Source organism: Aegilops tauschii, chromosome 6 (genome assembly GCF_002575655.3).
Source record: "Aegilops tauschii subsp. strangulata cultivar AL8/78 chromosome 6, Aet v6.0, whole genome shotgun sequence".
Classification (NCBI taxonomy): Eukaryota; Viridiplantae; Streptophyta; class Magnoliopsida; order Poales; family Poaceae; genus Aegilops; species Aegilops tauschii.
The window spans coordinates 285,304,185-285,332,140 of record NC_053040.3 but is presented as its reverse complement, the minus strand read 5'-3'; the positions used below and the strand labels follow the sequence as shown (position 1 = coordinate 285,332,140).

Genomic DNA, 27,956 nt, shown 5'->3' with positions numbered 1-27,956 from the left:
TCTCGGCGGTTATACCTTCGAAGCGTGCATTTTCGGAGCGGTTCAAAATCGTCGAGGGAAGTAGTGGTACACGAAGGTAGTTGAACTTGACGGTTCCGTTACGCGGGTCTTCGGCGACGGTAGTGGTACACGTTTTCGTAGATGTTCGGGGTCGTCGGTAGAGGTACTTGACGTTATCCGAGACGGTCTTGGTGTATCCGGGGCTCCGGATGTCGTGGTACTTGGCAAAATTCTCGGAGAAGATTGACGGTCCGGGTACGGGTCTCGCAGTGTAGTCAACTTGGTGTATCCGAAGAAATACTTGGTGAATCCACGTAGTCGAACACCGTCGTAGTGGTACTTGCCGCTCATTGTGTAGTTGAACACGGGGTTCCTCGGAGGATCGGTCTCGGTGATCCAGTGGCAGCAGCAACGCGGTATACGGGGCAACAGTTTGAGGAGCTCCCGGCGACGCAGGGGAGCAGCTGGGACTTGGTGAAAAGCGGCGGCAGCGAGGCTTGCTGCCGGCGTGGGGAGGTAGACCGGCGGGGCAGGAGGTCGACCCTGACGGAGACCCAGGGCGGCACGGCGAACTTGGCGAAGCAGGGGAGGTCCGGGGCGCCGGGAACCACGACGGCGGAGCGGATCCTGCCGGAAAGAGGACGGGGACGGCGCGATGAGAGGAGGCAGGCGCAGCGACGGGGAGGTAGTGGAGGCGCTGGTCGCGGAGGTCGATGGAGAGGGCTTGGAGCGGCGGGGAAGAACTCGCGGGGCTCCGACGAGTGGCGCGGAGGCAGAGGCGCGGGGCGACGTGGCCATGGCCGGAGCAAGCCAGGCATGGCGACGCGACTGTACGGCGGGCGAGCTCCAGGACGGGCGCGGCTGGAGGTGGGGATGGCGCTGCGTCTCTGGATGAGGAGGAGGCTGGGCGCTGGAGGGAGCAGCAAGCCATGGAGGGTGCGAGCAGAAGGGAGCTCCTCTCCCTGGCTCTATGCGGGCGTGTGTGTGCGTGACGGCGCAGGGAGGGACGAGAGGGAGAGATGGGGAATAGATCGGGCTAGGGTTTGGCTTAGGTGGGCCGCGGGGATGGGCCTTCGGGCGGCGGCTAACAGGAGGCCCAAGTGGACTGCGGCGGGCTGTAAGGAGAGGGGAAGGCCCAAGAGCAGCGCCCAGATAAGGAAAAAGGTAGTTCCCTTCTCTCTGTTTTTATAATAAACAGATTTCAGAAAAAGAAAAGAAGGGGAACTAGGGAAAGAATTTGGAAGATGTAAGAATATCCTCATGCTCCTGGGAACATGCAAGATTTAATAAAATTGGTTTGACAACTTTTAGAGACAGAAAATTTAAACAAGTTTGAATTTGATTCAAACTTGAGTAAATTCTTAGCCCAACCAAAACAACTTTAACAGAGATGAAATTTGACAAAGAGGTAGTTGGCATGGTTCAAGATTTACAGAAAGTAAGTGAACATTTTACTGGGACAGAAAAATACCGCTTGCAATAAATGGGTGAGAATTGAAAGGAAGACGCTTGTGATGGGGTGTTGCACTAGATGATGTTTTAGATGGCAAAGGCAAGATGAAACAGAAAAGAAGATGAGAAGGAGTAGGATTACAAAGTGTCCAACATGTTGAACATTTAGGAAGGGCCTCGATAAGAGGGAAAAGAATTGTTGGCAAAGCTTGGAGGTGAAACTTGAAGTGGAAATAGGCATGGCAATTATTTTGCAAGTGTGTTCCGGTTAATTCCAAACTAATGGAATATTTATAATAGCTCCATAAATATTAGGAGGATATGTTATAAAGAGAAATCACCATGTGAATTCCCTCAATTTAAATGGATCGAAGATCCATGCAATTTACTTAGTTGAGTTTTAAAAATTAAATGACATGATGGCATGATGACATGATGCAATGCAAAAATAAAAGAGCAAGCACCAAAAGGAACACACGGCGATCACGAAAATAAGGAAGTCTTCTGAAGCGTCGGTCTCGGGGCGTTACAACACTCCACCACTACAAGAGGATCTCGTCCCGAGATCTAGGATGGCACCGGAGAAAAGCGGAAGAGGAAGAGGTAAAACAAATTGCTTCTTTGACAAACGAGTGAAACCAAAGAACCTTGAGTGGTAGCAAAGCTTGAAGAAATGACACGACAGAGGTGAACAAAATTGAGAAGACTCCGGTAGAAAAGAGAGACAAGGAACACCATGTGAACCTTGAGGTTAATTGACACGATAGATATTTAAACCACTCCGGTTAAAACAAGATAGGGAAGGAATAAGAATGATATAATTTGGGCAGCACTCCGACTGTAAATGGAAGGAATTGAACATGATCTTGACAAGATGAGAGGATACTAGATGAAATCAACAACACATTACCTCCGGAACTAATGAAAGAATGGCACAAGGGGTAAGAAAGATTTCAGACAGCACTCCGGTTGAGGAAGGAGGCAAAACTTGATAAGATGAGAGAACTCGAATGAAAACACGACACTCCGGCTAGACGGATAAGAAAGGAAAAATTACATGATCTTGACAAAACAAGATGATTGGTCGAAGAGAGCAACATCACAAAGCCTCCGGTAGAAATGAAAGAATGCAATGAAAAGAACGGAGAAGAACGGAGTTGTTGAAAAATCAACAAAGAAAGGATATGAACTTCATGGGCTTATGGAGACATCTCGAAACTTGAGGAGAAATTCTGCCACTAACAAAAACAATTGCTTGCTTGAGATCAACAAAGAGATGAAAACTTCTCTCGCCGAGAGGATAGGAGAAATTTTGGATCATTGATAGACACCATAATAGCAATATTCCTTAGGGAAGGCTTTAGGTGAATTATAACCCAATATAACTCCAACAAAAGATTGATTGGTTGAAAAGATCTCTTGAACGAAGAGAAAATGATGGATTTAATTATCTCATTCCTGACAACTTGTGAATCATGAAACCTGAAGGAAATTATCAAGAAGGACATAACACCACCTCAAAGATCAGGAAGAAAGAATTGCACTTCGGAATGCGATATGAAGAATGCTTGAACCTCTCAAAAGAAACATGTGTTGAACACCATGTTTATTTTAGAGTATAGCTTGACGGATCTTAATTCCGAGAGAAATCTTGAAGAACAATTGAAGAATGAAACGAATCCTTGATGAGCCACCATGTTGATCCTCCATGAAGAACTCCGATAATAAAAGAATGATCAAACGAAAGGGAAAGTTGAAAAGAACTCCGGGAGAAGCCTTGCAATGATTAGATGAAGCTTTGAAATGGTATAATTGAAATAACTTGGAGCTCCGGAAAGAAAAGATGAACAACTTGGAACCGAGAATTTGATATCATGAACGAACTCCAAAAGAAAGGATTAAACACTTGGAGGAAACAAGAATAAGAATTACATTACGCGTATCCTTCACCAATTTAAATTGATGACAAGCAACGGATTTGGCACACTACTTATTCTCGTAGAAAGGATTAAGATAGATATTGCGCAAACTTGGGAAGGTCTTCATCGAGCCACCGGTAGGATTGAAACAACGAATAAATTGATATGATAACGAGGGAAGAGAAATCTTGAACGAACCACCACGAGAATTGAAAACAATTGAAGAAAAGAGGACGAAACACCGTAAAAATTAAAGAACGCGCGAAAATACTCGAGGGAATTTAGATACAAGTGAACGAAGAGATCACGAGCTGATTAGAGAATACTTGGACGATGCACCGGAATAATATGGAGATGACCGAAGAGACATCAATTTAGAATAATTGAAGAACGAAGCTGAAAACTTAGAACGAAGAAATCTTCTGAAATGATGGCCTTTGGATGATCAAGAAATGAAAACAACTCATGCAATGCTCCGGATTGGTATGAAAAGAATTCTCACAATCGAAAACAATTATGAGAGGATGGCATCAATCTAGAACTATGAATCTCTGAAAGAACGGACCAAGATTCACGAGAAATTCTTCTTCGGTCTTCAAATGTGGAGAATGATGATGAGAAACACCACCATGAATTATTGAGATACTCCGGGATGAAAAATTAGAAAGGTTGAACCAACGATGAAAGAATTTGAAAGATCTTGGAGAAAGGCATATGACTGATGAAAATTCATTCTTACGTCAAACTTTGCAATGAATTTGAGAATAACTCCAGAAAAATTAGAAGAGTCAGGTAAGATCCTGGGAAAAGACTTGTGGGTTAGGGCCCACTGAAAAGAACCACCGTTGAAATGATTACTTGAAAAGGAGATTGCACCGGTTGAATTAAATGGCTTGAATGAGGTAACAACCTCGAACTAGTTAGAATTGATGCGGAGTGGAAACACGAATCTTCAGAGATATCTTCAGCACTCCGGAACAATTGAATGGCGAGAAGTGAGTGATTAAGAGGTACACCGGCATGAGAAAACATTTGAAACAAGGAAAGGATATGATCGACAAAGCTTGAATTTAATCCACCGGAGGAGAAAAAGAACGAAGAATGATAAACTTGAGGAACATCTTCATGAGAACCACCGGGTAAGAACATTTATTGAAAAGAATGAAGGGACTTCACATGAATAAAATGGATACTTGGTTAAGAATCTGAGTCCTTGAAAAAAAAGGGTGGGAGGGTGGGAAAACAAAGGCAACTTGGGGCAGATGAAACAAACACCGTTGAGAAAAGCTTAGAATTGATCTTGCGAACGTTGGAATGACTGGATGCACTTGAAGAGAAACACGCCGGTTGGAAAAGAATTAACATGACGATCTCGATGATCAAGAAGGATTATCATCCGCATAGAAATATGAGAACACCACTTAGAATAAGGTATGGAATCAACACTTGTCATTGAAGCAACTCGAATACCACAAATAAAACAAAACAAGGGATTTGGCTTGCAGAATAAGCCGGAACAAACATATGATAGAGATTTCGTCCGAAGTTTTCGTGGTGGGGCCCACACGGGCTCGATCGTACAACACCATCATGTACAAGGCTGTGCACATGACATATGAAGCGTCCCCGAGTCGTCATAGCCAAGGACTCTTTAAGACACTACGAGACCACTGTAAAACCAACCGTGTATAGGCGGACCACTAGACGTCGAACCCCAATCTCATATCATGCATCTGTCGGAAAGATATCCTAAGGCTACTTGAATTCCCACTTATAAACTCCCGAAACTTTCTGGTTATGCAATCTGGTGTTGGGGATACAGGGGACACAAAAATATATCACCCAAACTAACAATACCTAGATCCAGCTGTATCCATCCGTCAACACATAACCAAGAAAACTCCAGAAATCGTTTACCTCAACCTTCGAAAAACATCCGTTATACAAGTTATGGCAATACTCCCGAACTCCCGCCCCAGTACTGGGTGGCGTCGAGGTGATCTCACCAACAACTGCATAAAAGAGATTTCGATGTCGGCGAAACTCAGGTATTCCAGAACTGCAACAATAAAATTGTGACGACAACACCTCGGAGCTCAACTCCCCGGGACACTGCCAAAACCCCTAAATGTCAGGAGGCACCAAGAACAATGTTCTCATCACAAAACCATCGGAACGATTCCAAGATACCCGCGTGATCCTAATTTTTTTTAGTGAAATTTGAGGAGAGAATAGTCAAAACTTCTACGCCAGGAGTCCTCACCAGAGCGACGAAGGGACTGAGGAGTAAAAAGAATCCTACTCTCCGATATATATAATCCTAAGACTCAAAACATTTTCGTTCTAGACTCAACAACGTCAGCGATTCGATCAAGCAGGGGGCTCCTAAGTCGGGGATGGCTCTGATTACCAACTTGTAACACCCACGATGCGGCTATATCTCCCACGTGTCGAGGCACGACTTAGAGGCATAACCGCATTGTGGTTTTGTCGCAAGAAGGGTCATCTTCACACAATCCCATGTAATGAACAAGAATGGGATAAAGAGTTGGCTTACAATCGCCACTTCACACAATACATAAATAATCATACATCATTCAAGATACACACATAGGTCCGACTACGGAACCAAAATAAAAGAAGACAACCCAACTGCTAGATCCCTGATCGTCCCAACTGGGCTCCACTACTGATCAACATGAAAAGAAACAACACAACGAACAAGATCTTCATCGAGCTCCCACTTGAGCCCAGTTGCGTCACCTGCACTGGTCTCATCGGCACCTGCAACTGTTTTGGAAGTATCTGTGAGTCACGAGGACTCAGCAATCTCACACCCGCGAGATCAAGACTATTTAAGCTTAAAGGAAAGGATGGGGTAATGAGGTGGAGCTGCAGCAAGCACTAAGCATATATGGTGGCTAACATACGCAAATGAGAGCGAGAAGAGAAGCAACGGAACGGTCGTGAAGCTAGCAATGATCAAGAAGTGATCCTGAACTCCTACTCACGTCAGACACAACCCAGAAACCGTGTTCACTTCCCGGACTCCGCCGAGAAGAGACCATCACGGCTACACACGCGGTTGATGCGTTTTAATTAAGGTCAAGTGCCAAGTTCTCTACAACCGGATATTAACAAATTCCCATCTGCCACATAACCGCGGGCACGGCTTCCGAAAGATAACACCCTGCAGGGGTGTCCCAACTTAGCCCATCATAAGCTCTCACGGTCAACGAAGGATAAACCTTCTCCCAGGAAGACCCGATCAGTCTCGGAATCCCGGTTTACAAGACATTTCGACAATGGTAAAACAAGACCAGCAAAGCCGCCCGGATGTGCCGACAAATCCCGATAGGAGCTGCACATATCTCGTTCTCAGGGCACACCGGATGAACACTACGTACAACTAAAACCAGACCTCGAGTTTCCCCGAGGTGGCGCTGCAAGTGGCTCTAGTTTGGACCAGCACTCAGGGGAACACTGGCCCGGGGGTTTAAAATAAAGATGACCCTTGAGTCTGCAGAACCCAAGGGAAAAAGGCTTAGGTAGGCAAATGGTAAAACCAAGGTTGGGCCTTGCTGGAGGAGTTTTATTCAAAGCGAACTGTCAAGGGGGTCCCATAAATCACCCAACCGCGTAAGGAACGCAAAATCAAGGAACATAACACCGGTATGAAGGAAACTAGGGCGGCAAGAGTGGAACAAAACACCAGGCATAAGGCCGAGCCTTCCACCCTTTACCAAATATATAGATGCATTAATTAAGATAAGAGATATTGTGATATCCCAACATAAATAGAATCCAACATGGAGCAATCTTCATCTTCTCCTGCAACTAGCAACCCTATAAGAGGGGCTGAGCAAAAGCGGTAACATAGCCAAACAATGGTTTGCTAGGAAGGGTGAAAAGGTTAGTGGCTGACGTGGCAGTATGGGAGGCATGATATAGCAAGTGGTAGGTAGCGCAGCATAGCAATAGAGCGAACAACTAGCAAGCAAAGATAGAAGTGATTTCGAGGGGTGGTCATCTTGCCTGAGATCCCGCAAGGAAGAAGAACGAGTCCATGAAGAAGTCAAACGGATGTAGTCGAACGAATCCTCACAACTCCGGAACGAAACCGAAGCTAACGAGAGAAGCAACCCGGAAAGAAACAAACAACATAGTAAACAACCACCACATACACATGGCATGATGCAAAAACAAATATGATGCATGTCCGGTTTAATGAGGCATGGCATGGCAAAGTGCAACAAACAACACTACAAATTAAGTGGAGCTCAATATGCAATGAGTTGCATATTGACGAAACACCACATCAATTATTTAGTTCTCTCTCGTTTATGGACCCAACAATATTAAATGTTTTTAACCATGGCAAGAGGTGAAGCATATGGAAACTATCTATGAAGGCAAGTTTAAATGAGGCCGGAAATAACAAACGACAATACCGGAAAATCCTCATGTCATTTAGCAATTTTAATGCAACCATCAATTTTAGACATTTTAAATGTTGTTATCATGATGCGGATGACATATGCAAGGTTTAAGCAATTTTATGAAAATGTTGACATGAAGATGATTAGGAGCATTTGGTCACCATGGCAGAAAGAATTGGGTGCCACGGCGATGAAAACGGAAACGATGCCATGGCAACGTCCCGGTTCCGATAACTCGTTGAGCGAGCGGTGCAAACGAAGATGTGGATGTGCGGAACATGCAAAAGATGGTGGGGTGATCCCGGGTACCGGGTTCCCACAGGACGATGGCATGACAACGAGGAGGAACATGGAATGACAACTCGGAAACGGTGCAAACACGAGCATCTCATACCACACACACACATTCGTTCACGGGCGTCGTTCTCGGCGGTTATACCTTCGAAGCGTGCATTTTCGGAGCGGTTCAAAATCGTCGAGGGAAGTAGTGGTACACGAAGGTAGTTGAACTTGACGGTTCCGTTACGCGGGTCTTCGGCGACGGTAGTGGTACACGTTTTCGTAGATGTTCGGGGTCGTCGGTAGAGGTACTTGACGTTATCCGGGACGGTCTTGGTGTATCCGGGGCTCTGGATGTCGTGGTACTTGGCAAAATTCTCGGAGAAGATTGACGGTCCGGGTACGGGTCTCGCAGTGTAGTCAACTTGGTGTATCCGAAGAAATACTTGGCAAATCCACGTAGTTGAACACCGTCGTAGTGGTACTTGCTGCTCATTGTGTAGTTGAACACGGGGTTCCTCGGAGGATCGGTCTCGGTGATCCAGTGGCAGCAGCAACGCGGTATACGGGGCAATAGTTGGAGGAGCTCCCGGCGATGCAGGGGAGCAGCTGGGACTTGGTGAAAAGCGGCGGCAGCGAGGCTTGCTGCCGGCGTGGGGAGGTAGACCGGCGGGGCAGGAGGTCGACCCCGACGGAGACCCAGGGCGGCGCGGCGAACTTGGCGAAGCAGGGGAGGTCCGGGGCGCCGGGAACCACGACGGCGGAGCGGATCCTGCCGGAAAGAGGACGGGGACAGCGCGATGAGAGGAGGCAGGCGCAGCGACGGGGAGGTAGTGGAGGCGCTTATCGCAGAGGTCGACGGAGAGGGCTTGGCGCGGCGGGGACGAACGCGCGGGGCTCCGACGAGTGGCGCGGAGGCAGAGGCGCGGGGCGACGTGGCCATGGCCGGAGCAAGCCAGGCATGGCGACGCGACTGGACGGCGGGCGAGCTCCAGGACGGGCGCGGCTGGAGGTGGGGATGGCGCTGCGTCTCTGGACGAGGAGGAGGCTGGGCGCTGGAGGGAGCAGCAAGCCATGGACGGTGCGAGCAGAAGGGAGCTCCTCTCCCTGGCTCTATGCGGGCATGTGTGTGCGTGACGGCGCAGGGAGGGACGAGAGGGAGAGATGGGGAATAGATCGGGCTAGGGTTTGGCTTAGGTGGGCCGCGGGGATGGGCCTTCGGGCGGCGGCTAACAGGAGGCCCAAGTGGACTGCGGCGGGCTGTAAGGAGAGGGGAAGGCCCAAGAGCAGCGCCCAGATAAGGAAAAAGGTAGTTCCCTTCTCTCTGTTTTTATAATAAACAGATTTCAGAAAAAGAAAAGAAGGGGAACTAGGGAAAGAATTTGGAAGATGTAAGAATATCCTCATGCTCCTGGGAACATGCAAGATTTAATAAAATTGGTTTGGCAACTTTTATAGACAGAAAATTTAAACAAGTTTGAATTTTATTCAAACTTGAGTAAATTCTTAGCCCAACCAAAACAACTTTAACAGAGATGAAATTTGACAAAGAGGTAGTTGGCATGGTTCAAGATTTATAGAAAGCAAGTGAACATTTTACTGGGACAGAAAAATACCGCTTGCAATAAATGGGTGAGAATTGAAAGGAAGACGCTTGTGATGGGGTGTTGCACTAGATGATGTTTTAGATGGCAAAGGCAAGATGAAACAGAAAAGAAGATGAGAAGGAGTAGGATTACAAAGTGTCCAACATGTTGAACATTTAGGAAGGGCCTCGATAAGAGGGAAAAGAATTGTTGGCAAAGCTTGGAGGTGAAACTTGAAGTGGAAATAGGCATGGGAATTATTTTGCAAGTGTGTTCCGGTTAATTCCAAACTAATGGAATATTTATAATAGCTCCATAAATATTAGGAGGATATGTTATAAAGAGAAATCACCATGTGAATTCCCTCGATTTAAATGGATCGAAGATCCATGCAATTTACTTAGTTGAGTTTTAAAAATTAAATGACATGATGGCATGATGACATGATGCAATGCAAAAATAAAAGAGCAAGCACCAAAAGGAACACACGGCGATCACGAAAATAAGGAAGTCTTCTGAAGCGTCGGTCTCGGGGCGTTACACTTTTTCAGAATCTTCAATAGAAGATATGTACTTATCATGTTCTCTACCATCCAATTTTTTGTTTTACAGAAGCAAAAGAACCTCACAGGGTTGGTGCACGAAATGTGTTCCGTAATTTCACATGCAGTGGGGAAGCTCGTGACTGGGGTTGGGAAGATAGATGATGATGAATGGGTGACAAAGGAGGCAGATCCTACTACTGCGGAGACAATCAGGCGGCAGTCTAATAGAAGGGGCAAGCAAGTACCAGCCGGAAGAGACAGCTTAGCAAGTGAGGAGGAGTCATTTAATTCCGATAGCGACGACATCGAGGTAGCTGATAGTGAAAGTGAGGGAGATGGCAGGGATAAAGGTAGTGATGAAAGCGATAGCGATGGCAGTTCAGACAACAATGATGGTCATGATGGATCAAGTGGAGTTCAGGGGAAATCAAGTAGCCAGGGTGATATGGCCATGCCTGCTCCTATTACTATTGATGCTCAAGATGATGCACGAGCTGATGATCGAGATCACATAGATCAGAACGTTCAATACCCACACATGCATGCGGTCGAATCCATTGGGCATAGGCCCGTTGACTTTAACCATGGCTTAAGCCAAGCTACGTTTGTGACCCACAAGGAGGAAATGATTAAACTACTTTTGGATTTCTTATTCAGATCAGCAAGCGTGCAACATCAGGAGTCTCATGCAAGTTTGCTACTAGAAGATAAGAAGGAGATACGCTGGTTTAGATGGCAGAGAATCAACATTTATTTCTTGTTTTACTTCTTACCATGCAAGGAGTATGCCACGATGGGTTCCAGAACATGTACATGGGATTTGCTGTTGAAGGAGTCCGGGTGGGGGCCACCAAGATGGGCAAACCAAATATGTGGCGCACAAATAAAAAGAGTTTCTATTGCTTAGATTTAATTAGATTCGGTTGATAATTTTTTGGCAGAGTCCTGTTTATATTTCTTTCTTGTAGCGTATTCATGTTTGGGTCGGCTATACTGATATAAATAGCCATAGCATATGATAATTGTAGGGTATGTTATTTTGAGATGAATTAGACACCGCGTGTGATTCGGCCGTCGGCCATTATCGAGTTTAGAGAATTCTTGTCAAAATCTCTACTGGCGTGTGAGTTCCTGCGACGCGACGCGTAGGGGATTACAAGCTGAGCCTATACGGTTCGTCCACGTTATTCCTTCGGATTGAGGGGTTGGCGTGTTGTTTCCATGGGATTTGCGAACATCTTCGTAAACCCGCGACTTGTTCTTGCTGCGATGGAGGTTTGTGCCGTGAAAGATCGGGCCAACAATGGATCAACCCTTGTCTCGAGGTTCACTCCTCATCACAGGGAGCACGACAAACGGTGGATCACCACGAGGGGGCAAGTGCTGACATGGGGAGGGAAGACGGAACTAAGGGGAACGAGGACAATGAAGATGATGAAGAACAAGAGGATGACGAAAAAGAAGAGGATGAAGGAAAGGAGGACGATGACGATGAAGAAGGCAATGGGAATGATAAAGACAAGGAAGATGATGGGCAGGGGAAGCAGGATGAAGATGATGAAGATGACAGCGGAGGTGGCAACGGTGGTTCAGGCAGCACGGTGGCTCCGGTCGGGATGAGGATCCCGCAGCTGAAAACCCAAGTAGCGATGATGATGAACAATGCACGATGCAATTTCTGATTGAAAAGAAGAGGGACAGAAAGGCAAAAGGATTGGATGAGGCAAATAGGATCTCTATCACAGACCTTGTGATGACAGAATTCAAAACTGCTGTTTCCGCAAAACCACGCTTCCCTGTTTTTGAAGTGAAAGAAATGTTGGATATTGATGACGTATCCATGGCAACCGAAGCGAGGATCATGTTCCAAGAGTTGTTGAGGAAGAAAGACTTGGAAATGGTCTTCACATTCAACCCTAAGGAAATATGTCCAATGCCGGTTCGCCAGAAAATAATGAGAGAAATGGGGGCTCTAAATGAAGCTACAGAACCAAAGAATGCTTGTTGAAACCAACTACCACCACTCTCGCCATCAAAGAAGATGAAGAAAACTGTCAGTTTCGTATTAGAGCCATCTGTGATGAATGAAACAGCAATGCATCCGCAAGCATATCGTGCCAAAAATCCCGGTTACGGCCAAGGGGGAAAGTCAAGGCAGTCAACCATGAAAAAATCTAGTCCTTCTCAGCAGTAATAACGGGCAAATTCTGAAACAAAAGAGGCAATTCATGTGAATGACAAAACACAGGTGGTAAAGAGTACACCATCAAGCTCAGCAGTACCCCCGTGCAGCCAAGTTGGAGATGAGGCAGTACCTACAGGAGCAGACCCAAAGCAGTCGGGTAATTTTCATTCCCAATGTCAAGCAAGTGGATCACATATTCTGGCAACTCAGTCCAAGCAGGAAGCAAGACTAGCTGCTTTTCAGGCAAGTTGTGCAGAGGGAACACTTGACCCCATAAAAGTAAGGCCAGTTCAACTCAAAAAGGGACCCACAGTGATAGTAAGCACAACAAACCACAGCGGAACACAACCACTAGGTGACTTAAATGGTCAAGTTCCTTTCCCGTCTCGAGGAAATGTGATGCAGTCAGCCAATGGTATCCAGAGGGCCAAGGTGCAAGACTTCAAGGCATCACCTGAGGCTGCAGAATTAAATCATGCAGGACACAAAAAGGAGAAAGAGAACATCCCTCCAGTGTCATGTATGGAGATCAAAAGGATACAAGACTTGCCTGAAGCTGTAACCATGGGAAAAAGTCCGGAACAAAAGTTGCTAACAGCCCTAGGGAAATTGCCTGTCTGCTCAACTGTGCTTGCCCAACCTGAGGCCACAAGTGTTCCAGAAATAATAGAAGCAACTAGCCAGGGGAACACTTCCCATTTCTCTGATGTGGAGGAGCGGTACCATGAATTCATGCGTGTTAGTGGGAAGACAACCAATGCACTACAAATCAATGTTCTAGATGTGAGTGAGCTTTTTGCATGGTGTGTTGATCCAAACAGGAAGAATCCCCAATCCAACTCCACAAATCACACCTCACCGAATAAAGATAAACAACATTTTGAGCAAAGGGACACTGAAAGATCGAATGATTTATATAGAGAGTACTGCCCAGCACCAAGTTTCGATCTTGGCATAGATGATTTGCCCACAGGATCTGCAGACAACAGAGCACATCAACATGTTGGGTCAAGCACATTTGCAGAGCATGAGTTCAAGGAACTTCCAGTACATACCCAGCCAATCATCGATCTAATCGATGACGATGATCTGTTGGACCTTGAAGGCATAAATGAACCATGTGCGCAAGCAGAAGGAAATGCGTACCAAACACCTGAAAAAAGTTCCAACCAAGGAGAAGTGGGGTCGGGCAGCAAGGTTTACAACAGTAGTAGCTCAGGAGAGATGCATCCACATCAATTTGAGAGAAGGATTATCAAGCCACCTCCTTGCAAGAGGTCACCATTCATTGACTATAATGAGAAGAAAGTCTACATGTCCAAACCCGAAGCAAATAGATTGTATGTATCGGTTATTTTGCATGGGAGAATTAATGAAGAAGAATCACCAGATCTGGATACCAGGTATGACAATATATCATTGGATTGCTCTTGTCAGCCTTTTGCACAATGCACTTTTCCCCAGGCAAGGTCTATCATGTTATTGAGGCAATTCAAACTGTTTTTACAAGCAATCCATATATAGAATCAGGCAACTTGGCTTAGTGTGAAATGCTTATTTTGAAATAGTTTCTCCTTCATATGACCATGCCCCCCATGTGTTTTCCCTGAGTTGAATGGTGGTAGGAAAATTACGGAAGGATTTTGTGAGCTGAATGCCTCTTTTTTTTCATGCAGCCCAAGGGTAATTGAATATGGCAAATACTTTGTCACAGTCAGGGAGCTCGCAAACTCAATGAAGAAGGAAGGTTTTGTCTTGATCCATGTAATGGAAGTTGGTATAGAGTCTACAATGATGAACTTGCCACCAGACTCAAAGAAGCTCGTGATGCCCCTCAGGTTCTCGGTAAGAAAATGCGAAGCAGCTAATAGTGTAGTTTTGCGTTTCTTCTTTTTCTTTTTTTCATAAAAGGTCATGGTCATGTCCGTATTCTTTTTACACCAGGTTCAGATGCAAAACATGGAATTGAACGGCAAGGAGCTCATTTCCCGGTTCAAGAAGTCGAATCGCTTGGACCGTAAAGACATGGTAAGTTAATGGTTTCTTTACTTTTTACCAATGCCTTTTTTATATGTCACTTTTTATGCTAAAAACTTTGCTCACACAAATGTAAATATTCTTAGGGGGGGGCAAGTTGACCACACTCATGAATTGCTTTCTGTGGCAAGTTGCTTACATAATTGCACAACTTGCCTGTGCATTTTTGGCAGGTTGCTTACATAAGTACATAACTTGCCTATGCATCTTCTGTTTTTGGCAAATTACTCACATAAGTACAAAACTTTGCATGTGCATCTTTGCTTCTTCAGTCCATGTCTTAATTTGTGAGAGCACACAGAAAAAGTTGCTTACATCCAGCTTCTAATATTGTTTTATTTATTTTATACTAACCCCATTTGTTTTTTCTAACAGATTATGTTCCCAGTTTTAGAGAACATTGACAAGACAAAGCCTAAAACAGGCAATCATTACTGGATTTTTAACGTGAACATAAGGGATCGATGTTTTGAAGCTCTTGATTCTTGGAGGACGCTCCAAAACAAGGCTCTAGATGTTTGCGCAAGGAAAATGGTTGCAAGTTTTCGGTCTCTATGGGAAGAGCATTACGCCAGTTCTCGCGTCTCACTGGATGACTTTGGGCTTACCAACATCGACGTTCCAAAACAAAAAACTGAGTAAGCATCCACTTTTTTACATAAAACTACGTTTTTGTTCAGTTTTTTACAAGTGACACACTACTACATAGAGTAAGCTAGCTAACTAGAAAAGTTCTTTTTTCAATTTTTGTTTAGGTTCGACTGTGGTGTTTTTGCTCTTACGCTAGCAAACGGTTGGGAGGCAAGGGCTGTTCCACATTTCACAGCTGAGGATATTCCAAGCATCAGGAAACAATTGACTAACACGTGGGTTGACAACGCCAACAACAAGGCTCCATGGAAAACCATAGTCAAGTTAGCATATGTCAGTTTTTTTCTTCCCTCACGCGCACTACATCCATGTAAATGCATGTGTTTTTTTCTTGCTCTTTGTGAACTTTGGACTGCCGGGGGAGTTGCCTGTATAATAACTTGGACCAAGCAACTCAATTGCATAAACAGGCAATTTAAGCTTTAATGTGAGGCAAGTTAATCAGAAGAACCCATAAAAGACAAATAGTATGATCATTACATAACCAGGGAATTGTTGCATTTTTAGCATTGCAGAATCTTATGTATGTAAGTTTTTGACCATTATGGGGAGGGAAGGGTGTCTGCGGGCAATTCAAAGCACACAATAGGCAACTCAAAACTTATAACCAGGCAATTCAAACTCCAGTGTGAGGCAAGTCACCCACAAGAAACCGTAAACCAGAAATAATAGTTTAGGATGTTCAAACATACAGACCCACATATAATTTAATTTGTCAATGCCATTCAACACATCTTTCAGCCATCTGGTCACTGTGTGACCATTACATCAACCTGGTCGGGCAGCTTGCACCATTGTGGTTAACAGAACCACAATAGCTGCACTTGTTCTTTCTCTTCGGATGCAGCTCAAGTGCTGATTGAATTCTTTTTGACTTTGCCCTCCCTTTTGTTGTTGATTTTGGAGGGTCTCTAGGAATTGCAGGGCCAAGTGTAGTAGCAGGTCTTCCAAACTGTGGTTCAACCATCGTAGTACCTTGTGCGGCTGCAACAGCTGCATGTAGAGATGCCATACTGAGTGGCTGGTGTGCATGTCCACCAGGAGCTTGCACAATAGGAGATGAAATTGCATTGCCATTTTCTTCTTGTGTAGTTGAAGAACCTGGATGCTGTCCATACCTGCCATCCACTGTTGCTGATGATGCAGACGATGCTGCCAGTCCAAGACTAGTGACATAGGTTGTGTTTGCTGCGTTAGGCCCCCGCGGTGGTTGTATAGCCCCCATAGTTTGTGGTGCAGGCCAAATTGCTGGTCTAGGACCCACAGGAGGTCGCGCAGGCCCTCTTGTTGGAAATATGCCCTAGAGGCAATAATAAAATGGTTATTATTATATTTCCTTGTTCATGATAATTGTCTATTGTTCATGCTATAATTGTGTTATCCGGAAATCGTAATACATGTGTGAATACATAGACCACAACATGTCCCTAGTGAGCCTCTAGTTGACTAGCTCATTGATCAACAGATAGTCATGGTTTCCTGACTATGGACATTGGATGTCATTGATAACGGGATCACATCATTAGGAGAATGATGTGATGGACAAGACCCAATCCTAAGCATAGCACAAAAGATCGTGTAGTTCGTTTGCTAGAGCTTTTCCAAATGTCAAGTATCATTTCCTTAGACCATGAGATTGTGCACTCCCGGATACCGTAGGAGTGCTTTGGGTGTGCCAAACGTCACAACGTAACTGGGTGACTATAAAGGTGCACTACGGGTATCTCCGAAAGTGTCTGTTGGGTTGGCACGAATCGAGACTGGGATTTGTCACTCCGTATGGCGGAGAGGTATCTCTGGGCCCACTCGGTAATGCATCATCATAATGAGCTCAATGTGACCAAGTGTTTGGTCACGGGATCATGCATTACGGTACGAGTAAAGTGACTTGCCGGTAACGAGATTGAACAAGGTATTGGGATACCGACGATCGAATCTCGGGCAAGTAACGTACCGATTGACAAAGGGAATTGTATACGGGATTGATTGAATCCTCGACATCGTGGTTCATCCGATGAGATCATCGTGGAACATGTGGGAGCCAACATGGGTATCCAGATCCTGCTATTGGTTATTGACCGGAGAGTCGTCTCGGTCATGTCTGCATGTCTCCCGAACCCGTAGGGTCTACACACTTAAGGTTCGGTGACTCTAGGGTTGTAGAGATATTAGTATGCGGAAATCCGAAAGTTATTCGGAGTCCCGGATGAGATCCCGGACGTCACGAGGAGTTCCGGAATGGTCCGGAGGTGAATAATTATATATAGGAAGTCCAGTTTCGGCCACCGGGAAAGTTTCGAGGGTCACCGGTATTGTACCGGGACCACCGCAAGGGTCCCGGGGGTCCACCGGGTGGGGCCACCTATCCCGGAGGGCCCCATGGGCTGAAGTGGGGAAGGGAACGAGCCCCTGGTGGGCTGGTGCGCCCCCCTTGGGCCTCCCCTGCGCCTAGGGTTGGAAACCCTAGGGGTGGGGGGGGGGGCGCCCCACTTGGCTTGGGGGGCAAGCCACCCCCTTGGCCGCCGCCCCCCTTGGAGATGGGATCTCCCAGGGCCGGCGCCCCCCAGGGGGCCTATATAAAGGGGGGGGAGGGAGGGCAGCCGCACCACAGCCCCTGGCGCCTCCCTCTCCCTCCCATAACACCTCTCCCTCTCGCTGAGCTTGGCGAAGCCCTGCCGAGATCCCCGCTACTTCCACCACCACGCCGTCGTGCTGCTGGATCTCCATCAACCTCTCCTTCCCCCTTGCTGGATCAAGAAGGAGGAGATGTCTTCCCCAACCGTACGTGTGTTGAACGCGGAGGTGCCGTCCGTTCGGCGCTCGGTCATCGGTGATTTGGATCACGACGAGTACGACTCCATCAACCCCGTTCACTTGAACGCTTCCGCTCGCGATCTACAAGGGTATGTAGATGCACTCCTCTCTCTCGTTGCTAGATGACTCCATAGATTGATCTTGGTGATGCGTAGAATTTTTTTGATTTCTGCTACGATCCCCAACAGTGGCATCATGAGCCAGGTTTATGCGTAGTTTCTATGCACGAGTAGAACACAAACTTGTTGTGGGCGTAGATGTTGTCAATTTTCTTGCCACTACTAGTCTTATCTTGTTTCGGCGGCATTGTGGGATGAAGCAGCCCGGACCGACCTTACACGTACGCTTACGTGAGACAGGTTCCACCGACTGACATGCACTAGTTGCATAAGGTGGCTAGCGGGTGTCTGTCTCTCCCACTTTAGTCGGAACGGATTCGATGAAAAGGGTCCTTATGAAGGGTAAATAGAAATTGGCATATCACATTGTGGTTTTACGTAGGTAAGAAACGTTCTTGCTAGAAACCTATAGAAGCCACGTAAAAACTTGCAACAACAATTAGAGGACGTCTAACTTGTTTTTGCAGCATATGCCTTGTGATGTGATATGACCAAAATGATGTGATGAATGAGATATATGTGATGTATGAGATTGATCATGTTCTTATAATAGGAATCACGACTTGCATGTCGATGAGTATGACAACCGGCAGGAGCCATAGGAGTTGTCTTTATTTTTTATATGACCTGCGAGTCATTGAATAATGCCGTGTAAATTACTTTACTTTATTGCTAAACACGTTAGCCATAGAAGTAGAAGTAATCGTTGGCGTGACAACTTCATGAAGACACGATGATGGAGATCATGATGATGGAGATCATGGTGTCATGCCGGTGACGAAGATGATCATGGCGCTCCGAAGATGGAGATCAAAGGAGCAAAATGATATTGGCCATATCATGTCACTATTTGATTGCATGTGATGTTTATCATCTTTTACATCTTATTTGCTTAGAACGACGGTAGCTTAAATAAGATGATCCCTCACAATAATTTCAAGAAAGTGTTCCCCCTAAATGTGCACCGTTGCGAAGGTTCGTTGTTTCGAAGCACCACGTGATGATCGGGTGTGATAGATTCTAACGTTCGAATACAACGGGTGTAAGCCAGATTTACACACGCAATACACTTAGGTTGACTTGACGAGCCTAGCATGTACAGACATGGCCTCGGAACACGGAAGACCGAAAGGTCGAGCATGAGTTGTATAGAAGATACGATCAACATGAAGATGTTCACCGATGTTGACTAGTCCGTCTCACGTGATGATCGGACACGGCCTAGTTGACTCGGATCATGTTTCACTTAGATGACTAGAGGGATGTCTATCTGAGTGGGAGTTCATTGAATAATTTGATTAGATGAACTTAATTATCATGAACTTAGTCTAAAATCTTTACAATATGTCTTGTAGATCAAATGGCCCACGCTAATGTTGCCCTCAACTTCAACGCGTTCCTAGAGAAAACCAAGCTGAAAGATGATGGCAGCAACTATACGGACTGGGTCCGGAACCTGAGGATTATCCTCATAGCTGCCAAGAAAGATTATGTCCTAGAAGCACCGCTAGGTGAAGCACCAATCCCAGAGAACCAAGACGTTATGAACGCTTGGCAGCAGCGTGCTGATGATTACTCCCTCGTTCAGTGCGGCATGCTTTACAGCTTAGAACCGGGGCTCCAAAAGCGTTTTGAGCAACACGGAGCATACGAGATGTTCGAAGAGCTGAAAATGGTTTTCCAAGCTCATGCCCGGGTCGAGAGATATGAAGTCTCCGACAAGTTCTTCAGTTGTAAGATGGAGGAAAATAGTTCTGTCAGTGAGCACATACTCAAAATGTCTGGGTTACACAACCGCTTGTCCCAGCTGGGAGTTAATCTCCCGGATGACGCGGTCATTGACAGAATCCTTCAGTCGCTTCCACCGAGCTTCAAGAGCTTTGTGATGAACTTCAATATGCAGGGGATGGAAAAGACCATTCCTGAGGTATATTCAATGCTAAAATCAGCAGAGGTGGAGATCGAAAAGGAACATCAAGTGTTGATGGTGAATAGAACCACTAAGTTCAAGAAAGGTAAGGGTAAGAAGAACTTCAAGAAGGACGGCAAGGGAGTTGCCGCGCCCGGTAAGTCAGTTGCCGGGAAGAAGCCAAAGAATGGACCCAAGCCTGAGACTGAGTGCTTTTATTGCAAGGGAAGTGGTCACTGGAAGAGAAACTGCCCCAAATACTTAGCGGACAAGAAGGCCGGCAACACCAAAGGTATATGTGATATACATGTAATTGATGTGTATCTTACCAGTACTCGTAGTAGCTCCTGGGTATTTGACACCGGTGCGGTTGGTCATATTTGTAACTCAAAACAGGAGCTGCAGAATAAGCGGAGACTGGCGAAGGGCGAGGTGACGATGCGCGTCGGGAATGGTTCCAAGGTCGATGTGATCGCCGTCGGCACGCTACCTCTACATTTACCTACGGGATTAGTTTTAAACCTCAATAATTGTTATTTAGTGCCAGCTTTGAGCATGAACATTGTATCAGGATCTCGTTTAATTCGAGATGGCTACTCATTTAAATCCGAGAATAATGGTTGTTCTATTTATATGAGAGATATGTTTTATGGTCATGCCCCGCTGGTTAATGGTTTATTCTTAATGAATCTCGAACGTGATGTTACACATATTCGTAGTGTGAATACCAAAAGATGCAATGTTGATAACGATAGTCCCACATACTTGTGGCACTGCCGCCTTGGTCACATTGGTGTCAAGCGCATGAAGAAGCTCCATGCTGATGGACTTTTAGAGTCTCTCGATTACGAATCATTTGACACGTGCGAACCATGCCTCATGGGTAAGATGACCAAGACTCCGTTCTCCGGAACAATGGAGCGAGCAACCAACTTATTAGAAATCATACATACTGATGTGTGCGGTCCAATGAGTGTTGAGGCTCGCGGTGGCTATCGTTATGTTCTCACTCTCACTGATGACTTGAGTAGATATGGGTATGTCTACCTAATGAAACACAAGTCTGAGACCTTTGAAAAGTTCAAGGAATTTTAGAGTGAGGTTGAGAATCAACGTGACAGAAAAATAAAATTCTTACGATCAGATCGTGGAGGGGAATATTTGAGTCACGAATTTGGCACACACTTAAGGAAATGTGGAATAGTTTCACAACTCACGCGCCTGGAACACCTCAGCGAAATGGTGTGTCCGAACGTCGTAATCGCACTCTATTGGATATGGTGCGATCTATGATGTCTCTTACCGATCTACCGCTCTCATTTTGGGGCTATGCTTTAGAGACTGCCGCATTCACTTTAAATAGGGCTCCGTCGAAATCCGTCGAGACGACACCGTATGAATTATGGTTTGGGAAGAAACCTAAGCTGTCGTTTCTAAAAGTTTGGGGATGCGATGCTTATGTCAAGAAACTTCAACCTGAAAAGCTCGAACCCAAGTCGGAAAAATGCGTCTTCATAGGATACCCTAAGGAAACCATTGGGTATACCTTCTACCTCAGATCCGAAGGCAAGATCTTTGTTGCCAAGAACAGGTCCTTTCTGGAGAAAGTGTTTCTCTCAAAAGAAGTAAGTGGGAGGAAAGTGGAACTTGATGAAGTACTACCTCTTGAACCGGAAAGTAGCGCAGATCAGGAAGATGTTCCTGTGATGCCTGCACTGACTAGAGAGGAAGCTAATGATGATGATCAAGGTACTTCGGATCAAGTTACTGCTGAACTTCATAGGTCCACAAGGACACGTTCCGCGCCAGAGTGGTACGGCAACCCTGTCTTGAAAATCATGTTGTTAGACAACGGTGAACCTTCGAACTATGAAGAAGCGATGGCGGACCCAGATTCCGACAAATGGCTAGAAGCCATGAAATCCGAGATAGGATCCATGTATGAAAATGAAGTATGGACTTTGACTGACTTGCACGATGATCGGCGAGCCATAGAAAATAAATGGGTCTTTAAGAAGAAGACGGACGCGGATGGTAATGTGACCATCTATAAGGCTTGACTTGTCACTAAGGGTTATCGACAAGTTCAAGGGGTTGACTACGATGAGACTTTCTCACCCGTAGCGAAGCTGAAGTCCGTCCGAATCATGTTAGCAATTGCCGCATTCTATGATTATGAGATATGGCAAATGGACGTCAAAACGGCATTCCTTAACGGCTTTCTTAAGGAAGAATTGTATATGATGCAGCCGGAAGGTTTTGTCGATCCTAAGAATGCTAACAAGGTATGCAAGCTCCAGCGCTCCATCTATGGGCTGGTGCAAGCATCTCGGAGTTGGAACATTCGATTTGATGAGATGATCAAAGCGTTTGGGTTTACACAGACTTATGGAGAAGCCTGTGTTTACAAGAAAGTGAGTGGGAGCTCTGTAGCATTTCTCATATTATATGTGGATGACATACTATTGATGGGAAATGATATAGAATTCTTGGAAAGTATAAAGGCCTACTTGAATAAGTGTTTTTCAATGAAGGACCTTGGAGAAGCTGCTTACATATTAGGCATCAAGATCTATAGAGATAGATCAAGACGCCTCATTGGTCTTTCACAAAGTACGTACCATGACAAGATATTGAAGAAGTTCAATATGGATCAGTCCAAGAAGGGGTTCTTGCCTGTATTGCAAGGTGTGCAATTGAGCACGGCTCAATGCCCGACCACGGCAGAAGATAGAGAAAAGACGAGTGTCATCCCCTATGCCTCGGCCATAGGGTCTATTATGTATGCCATGCTGTGTACCAGACCTGATGTAAACCTTGCCGTAAGTTTGGTAGGAAGGTACCAAAGTAATCCCGACATGGAACACTGGACAACGGTCAAGAACATCCTGAAGTACTTGAAAAGGACTAAGGATATGTTTCTCGTTTATGGAGGTGAGGAAGAGCTCGTCGTAAAGGGTTACGTCGATGCTAGCTTCGACACAGATCTGGATGACTCTAAGTCACAAACCGGATACGTGTATATTTTGAATGGTGGGGCAGTAAGCAGGTGCAGTTGCAAGCAAAGCGTCGTGGCGGGATCTACATGTGAAGCGGAGTACATGGCGGCCTTAGAGGCAGCACAAGAAGCAATCTGGGTGAAGGAGTTCATTACCGACCTAGGAGTTATTCCCAATGCGTCGGGCCCGATGACTCTCTTCTGTGACAACACTGGACCTATTGCCCATGCCAAGGAGCCCAGGTTTCACAAGAAGACCAGGCATATCAAGCGCCGCTTCAACTCCATTCGTGAAAGTGTTCAAAATGGAGACATAGATATTTGTAAAGTACATACGGACCTGAATGTAGCAGATCCGTTGACTAAACCTCTCCCTAGAGCAAAACATGATCAACACCAGAACTCTATGGGTGTTCGATTCATCACAATGTAACTAGATTATTGACTCTAGTGCAAGTGGGAGACTGTTGGAAATATGCCCTAGAGGCAATAATAAAATGGTTATTATTATATTTCCTTGTTCATGATAATTGTCTATTGTTCATGCTATAATTGTGTTATCTGTAAATCGTAATACATGTGTGAATACATAGACCACAACATGTCCCTAGTGAGCCTCTAGTTGACTAGCTCGTTGATCAACAGATAGTCATGGTTTCCTGACTATGGACATTGGATGTCATTGATAACGGGATCACATCATTAGGAGAATGATGTGATGGACAAGACCCAATCCTAAGCATAGCACAAAAGATCGTGTAGTTCGTTTGCTAGAGCTTTTCCAAATGTCAAGTATCATTTCCTTAGACCATGAGATTGTGCAACTCCCGGATACCGTAGGAGTGCTTTGGGTGTGCCAAACGTCACAACGTAACTGGGTGACTATAAAGGTGCACTACGGGTATCTCCGAAAGTGTCTGTTGGGTTGGCACGAATCGAGACTGGGATTTGTCACTCCGTATGACGGAGAGGTATCTCTGGGCCCACTCGGTAATGCATCATCATAATGAGCTCAATGTGACCAAGTGTTTTGTCACGGGATCATGCATTACGGTACGAGTAAAGTGACTTGCCGGTAACGAGATTGAACAAGGTATTGGGATACCGGCGATCGAATCTCGGGCAAGTAACGTACCGATTGACAAAGGGAATTGTATACGGGATTGATTGAATCCTCGACATCGTGGTTCATCCGATGAGATTATCGTGGAACATGTGGGAGCCAACATGGGTATCCAGATCCCGCTGTTGGTTATTGACCGGAGAGTCGTCTCGGTCATGTCTGCATGTCTCCCGAACCCGTAGGGTCTACACACTTAAGGTTCGGTGACGCTAGGGTTGTAGAGATATTAGTATGCGGAAATCCAAAAGTTGTTCGGAGTCCCGGATGAGATCCCGGACGTCACGAGGAGTTCCGGAATGGTCCGGAGGTGAATAATTATATATAGGAAGTCCAGTTTCGGCCACCGGGAAAGTTTCGGGGGTCACCGGTATTGTACCGGGACCACCGGAAGGGTCCCGGGGGTCCATCGGGTGGGGCCACCTATCCCGGAGGGCCCCATGGGCTGAAGTGGGGAAGGGAACGAGCCCCTGGTGGGCTGGTGCGCCCCCCTTGGGCCTCCCCTGCGCCTAGGGTTGGAAACCCAAGGGGTGGGGGGCGCCCCACTTGGCTTGGGGGGCAAGCCACCCCCTTGGCCGCCGCCCCCCTTGGAGATGGGATCTCCCAGGGCCGGCGCCCCCCAGGGGGCCTATATAAAGGGGGGGGGGGGGGAGGGAGGGCAGCCACACCACAGCCCCTGGCGCCTCCCTCTCCCTCCCATAACACCTCTCCCTCTCGCTGAGCTTGGCGAAGCCCTGCCGAGATCCCCGCTACTTCCACCACCACGCCGTCGTGCTACTGGATCTCCATCAACCTCTCCTTCCCCCTTGCTGGATCAAGAAGGAGGAGACGTCTTCCCCAACCGTACGTGTGTTGAACGCGGAGGTGCCGTCCGTTCGGCGCTCGGTCATCGGTGATTTGGATCACGACGAGTACGACTCCATCAACCCCGTTCACTTGAACGCTTCCGCTCGCGATCTACAAGGGTATGTAGATGCACTCCTGTCTCTCGTTGCTAGATGACTCCATAGATTGATCTTGGTGATGCGTAGAATTTTTTTGATTTCTGCTACGATCCCCAACAGTGGCATCATGAGCCAGGTTTATGCGTAGTTTCTATGCACGAGTAGAACACAAACTTGTTGTGGGCGTAGATGTTGTCAATTTTCTTGCCACTACTAGTCTTATCTTGTTTCGGCGGCATTGTGGGATGAAGCAGCCCGGACCGACCTTACACGTACGCTTACGTGAGACAGGTTCCACCGACTGACATGCACTAGTTGCATAAGGTGGCTAGCGGGTGTCTGTCTCTCCCACTTTAGTCGGAACGGATTCGATGAAAAGGGTCCTTATGAAGGGTAAATAGAAATTGGCATATCACATTGTGGTTTTACGTAGGTAAGAAACGTTCTTGCTAGAAACCTATAGAAGCCACGTAAAAACTTGCAACAACAATTAGAGGACGTCTAACTTGTTTTTGCAGCATATGCCTTGTGATGTGATATGACCAAAATGATGTGATGAATGAGATATATGTGATGTATGAGATTGATCATGTTCTTATAATAGGAATCACGACTTGCATGTCGATGAGTATGACAACCGGCAGGAGCCATAGGAGTTGTCTTTATTTTTATATGACCTACGAGTCATTGAATAATGCCGTGTAAATTACTTTACTTTATTGCTAAACACGTTAGCCATAGAAGTAGAAGTAATCGTTGGCGTGACAACTTCATGAAGACACGATGATGGAGATCATGATGATGGAGATCATGGTGTCATGCCGGTGACGAAGATGATCATGGCGCTCCGAAGATGGATATCAAAGGAGCAAAATGATATTGGCCATATCATGTCACTATTTGATTGCATGTGATGTTTATCATCTTTTACATCTTATTTGCTTAGAACGACGGTAGCTTAAATAAGATGATCCCTCACAATAATTTCAAGAAAGTGTTCCCCCTAAATGTGCACCGTTGCGAAGGTTCGTTGTTTCGAAGCACCACGTGATGATCGGGTGTGATAGATTCTAACGTTCGAATACAACGGGTGTAAGCCAGATTTACACACGCAATACACTTAGGTTGACTTGACGAGCCTAGCATGTACAGACATGGCCTCGGAACACGGAAGACCGAAAGGTCGAGCATGAGTCGTATAGAAGATACGATCAACATGAAGATGTTCACCGATGTTGACTAGTCCGTCTCACGTGATGATCGGACACGGCCTAGTTGACTCGGATCATGTTTCACTTAGATGACTAGAGGGATGTCTATCTGAGTGGGAGTTCATTGAATAATTTGATTAGATGAACTTAATTATCATGAACTTAGTCTAAAATCTTTACAATATGTCTTGTAGATCAAATGGCCCACGCTAATGTTGCCCTCAACTTCAACGCGTTCCTAGAGAAAACCAAGCTGAAAGATGATGGCAGCAACTATACGGACTGGGTCCGGAACCTGAGGATTATCCTCATAGCTGCCAAGAAAGATTATGTCCTAGAAGCACCGCTAGGTGAAGCACCAATCCCAGAGAACCAAGACGTTATGAACGCTTGGCAGCAGCGTGCTGATGATTACTCCCTCGTTCAGTGCGGCATGCTTTACAGCTTAGAACCGGGGCTCCAAAAGCGTTTTGAGCAACACGGAGCATACGAGATGTTCGAAGAGCTGAAAATGGTTTTCCAAGCTCATGCCCGGGTCGAGAGATATGAAGTCTCCGACAAGTTCTTCAGTTGTAAGATGGAGGAAAATAGTTCTGTCAGTGAGCACATACTCAAAATGTCTGGGTTACACAACCGCTTGTCCCAGCTGGGAGTTAATCTCCCGGATGACGCGGTCATTGACAGAATCCTTCAGTCGCTTCCACCGAGCTTCAAGAGCTTTGTGATGAACTTCAATATGCAGGGGATGGAAAAGACCATTCCTGAGGTATATTCAATGCTAAAATCAGCAGAGGTGGAGATCGAAAAGGAACATCAAGTGTTGATGGTGAATAGAACCACTAAGTTCAAGAAAGGTAAGGGTAAGAAGAACTTCAAGAAGGACGGCAAGGGAGTTGCCGCGCCCGGTAAGTCAGTTGCCGGGAAGAAGCCAAAGAATGGACCCAAGCCTGAGACTGAGTGCTTTTATTGCAAGGGAAGTGGTCACTGGAAGGGAAACTGCCCCAAATACTTAGCGGACAAGAAGGCCGGCAACACCAAAGGTATATGTGATATACATGTAATTGATGTGTATCTTACCAGTACTCGTAGTAGCTCCTGGGTATTTGACACCGGTGCGGTTGGTCATATTTGTAACTCAAAACAGGAGCTGCAGAATAAGCGGAGACTGGCGAAGGGCGAGGTGACGATGCGCGTCGGGAATGGTTCCAAGGTCGATGTGATCGCCGTCGGCACGCTACCTCTACATTTACCTACGGGATTAGTTTTAAACCTCAATAATTGTTATTTAGTGCCAGCTTTGAGCATGAACATTGTATCAGGATCTCGTTTAATTCGAGATGGCTACTCATTTAAATCCGAGAATAATGGTTGTTCTATTTATATGAGAGATATGTTTTATGGTCATGCCCCGCTGGTTAATGGTTTATTCTTAATGAATCTCGAACGTGATGTTACACATATTCGTAGTGTGAATACCAAAAGATGCAATGTTGATAACGATACTCCCACATACTTGTGGCACTGCCGCCTTGGTCACATTGGTGTCAAGCGCATGAAGAAGCTCCATGCTGATGGACTTTTAGAGTCTCTCGATTACGAATCATTTGACACGTGCGAACCATGCCTCATGGGTAAGATGACCAAGACTCCGTTCTCCGGAACAATGGAGCGAGCAACCAACTTATTAGAAATCATACATACTGATGTGTGCGGTCCAATGAGTGTTGAGGCTCGCGGTGGCTATCGTT

The 27,956-nt window shown here is 45.9% G+C and overlaps 1 protein-coding gene across 1 annotated transcript; it reads right to left on the bottom strand.

The window, feature by feature from the left end:
* Positions 1 to 347: 347 nt before the first annotated feature.
* LOC141026028 (uncharacterized) lies at positions 348 to 9,226 on the bottom strand. Its single transcript, XM_073501977.1, has 3 exons — positions 8,250 to 9,226; positions 7,360 to 7,497; positions 348 to 910 (listed from the first exon to the last, which is right to left on the bottom strand). The coding sequence occupies exons 1-3, from the start codon at positions 9,163 to 9,165 to the stop codon at positions 348 to 350; spliced, it is 1,617 nt and encodes a 538-aa protein (XP_073358078.1). The 5' UTR covers positions 9,166 to 9,226.
* Between the last annotated feature and the right edge of the window lie 18,730 nt (positions 9,227 to 27,956).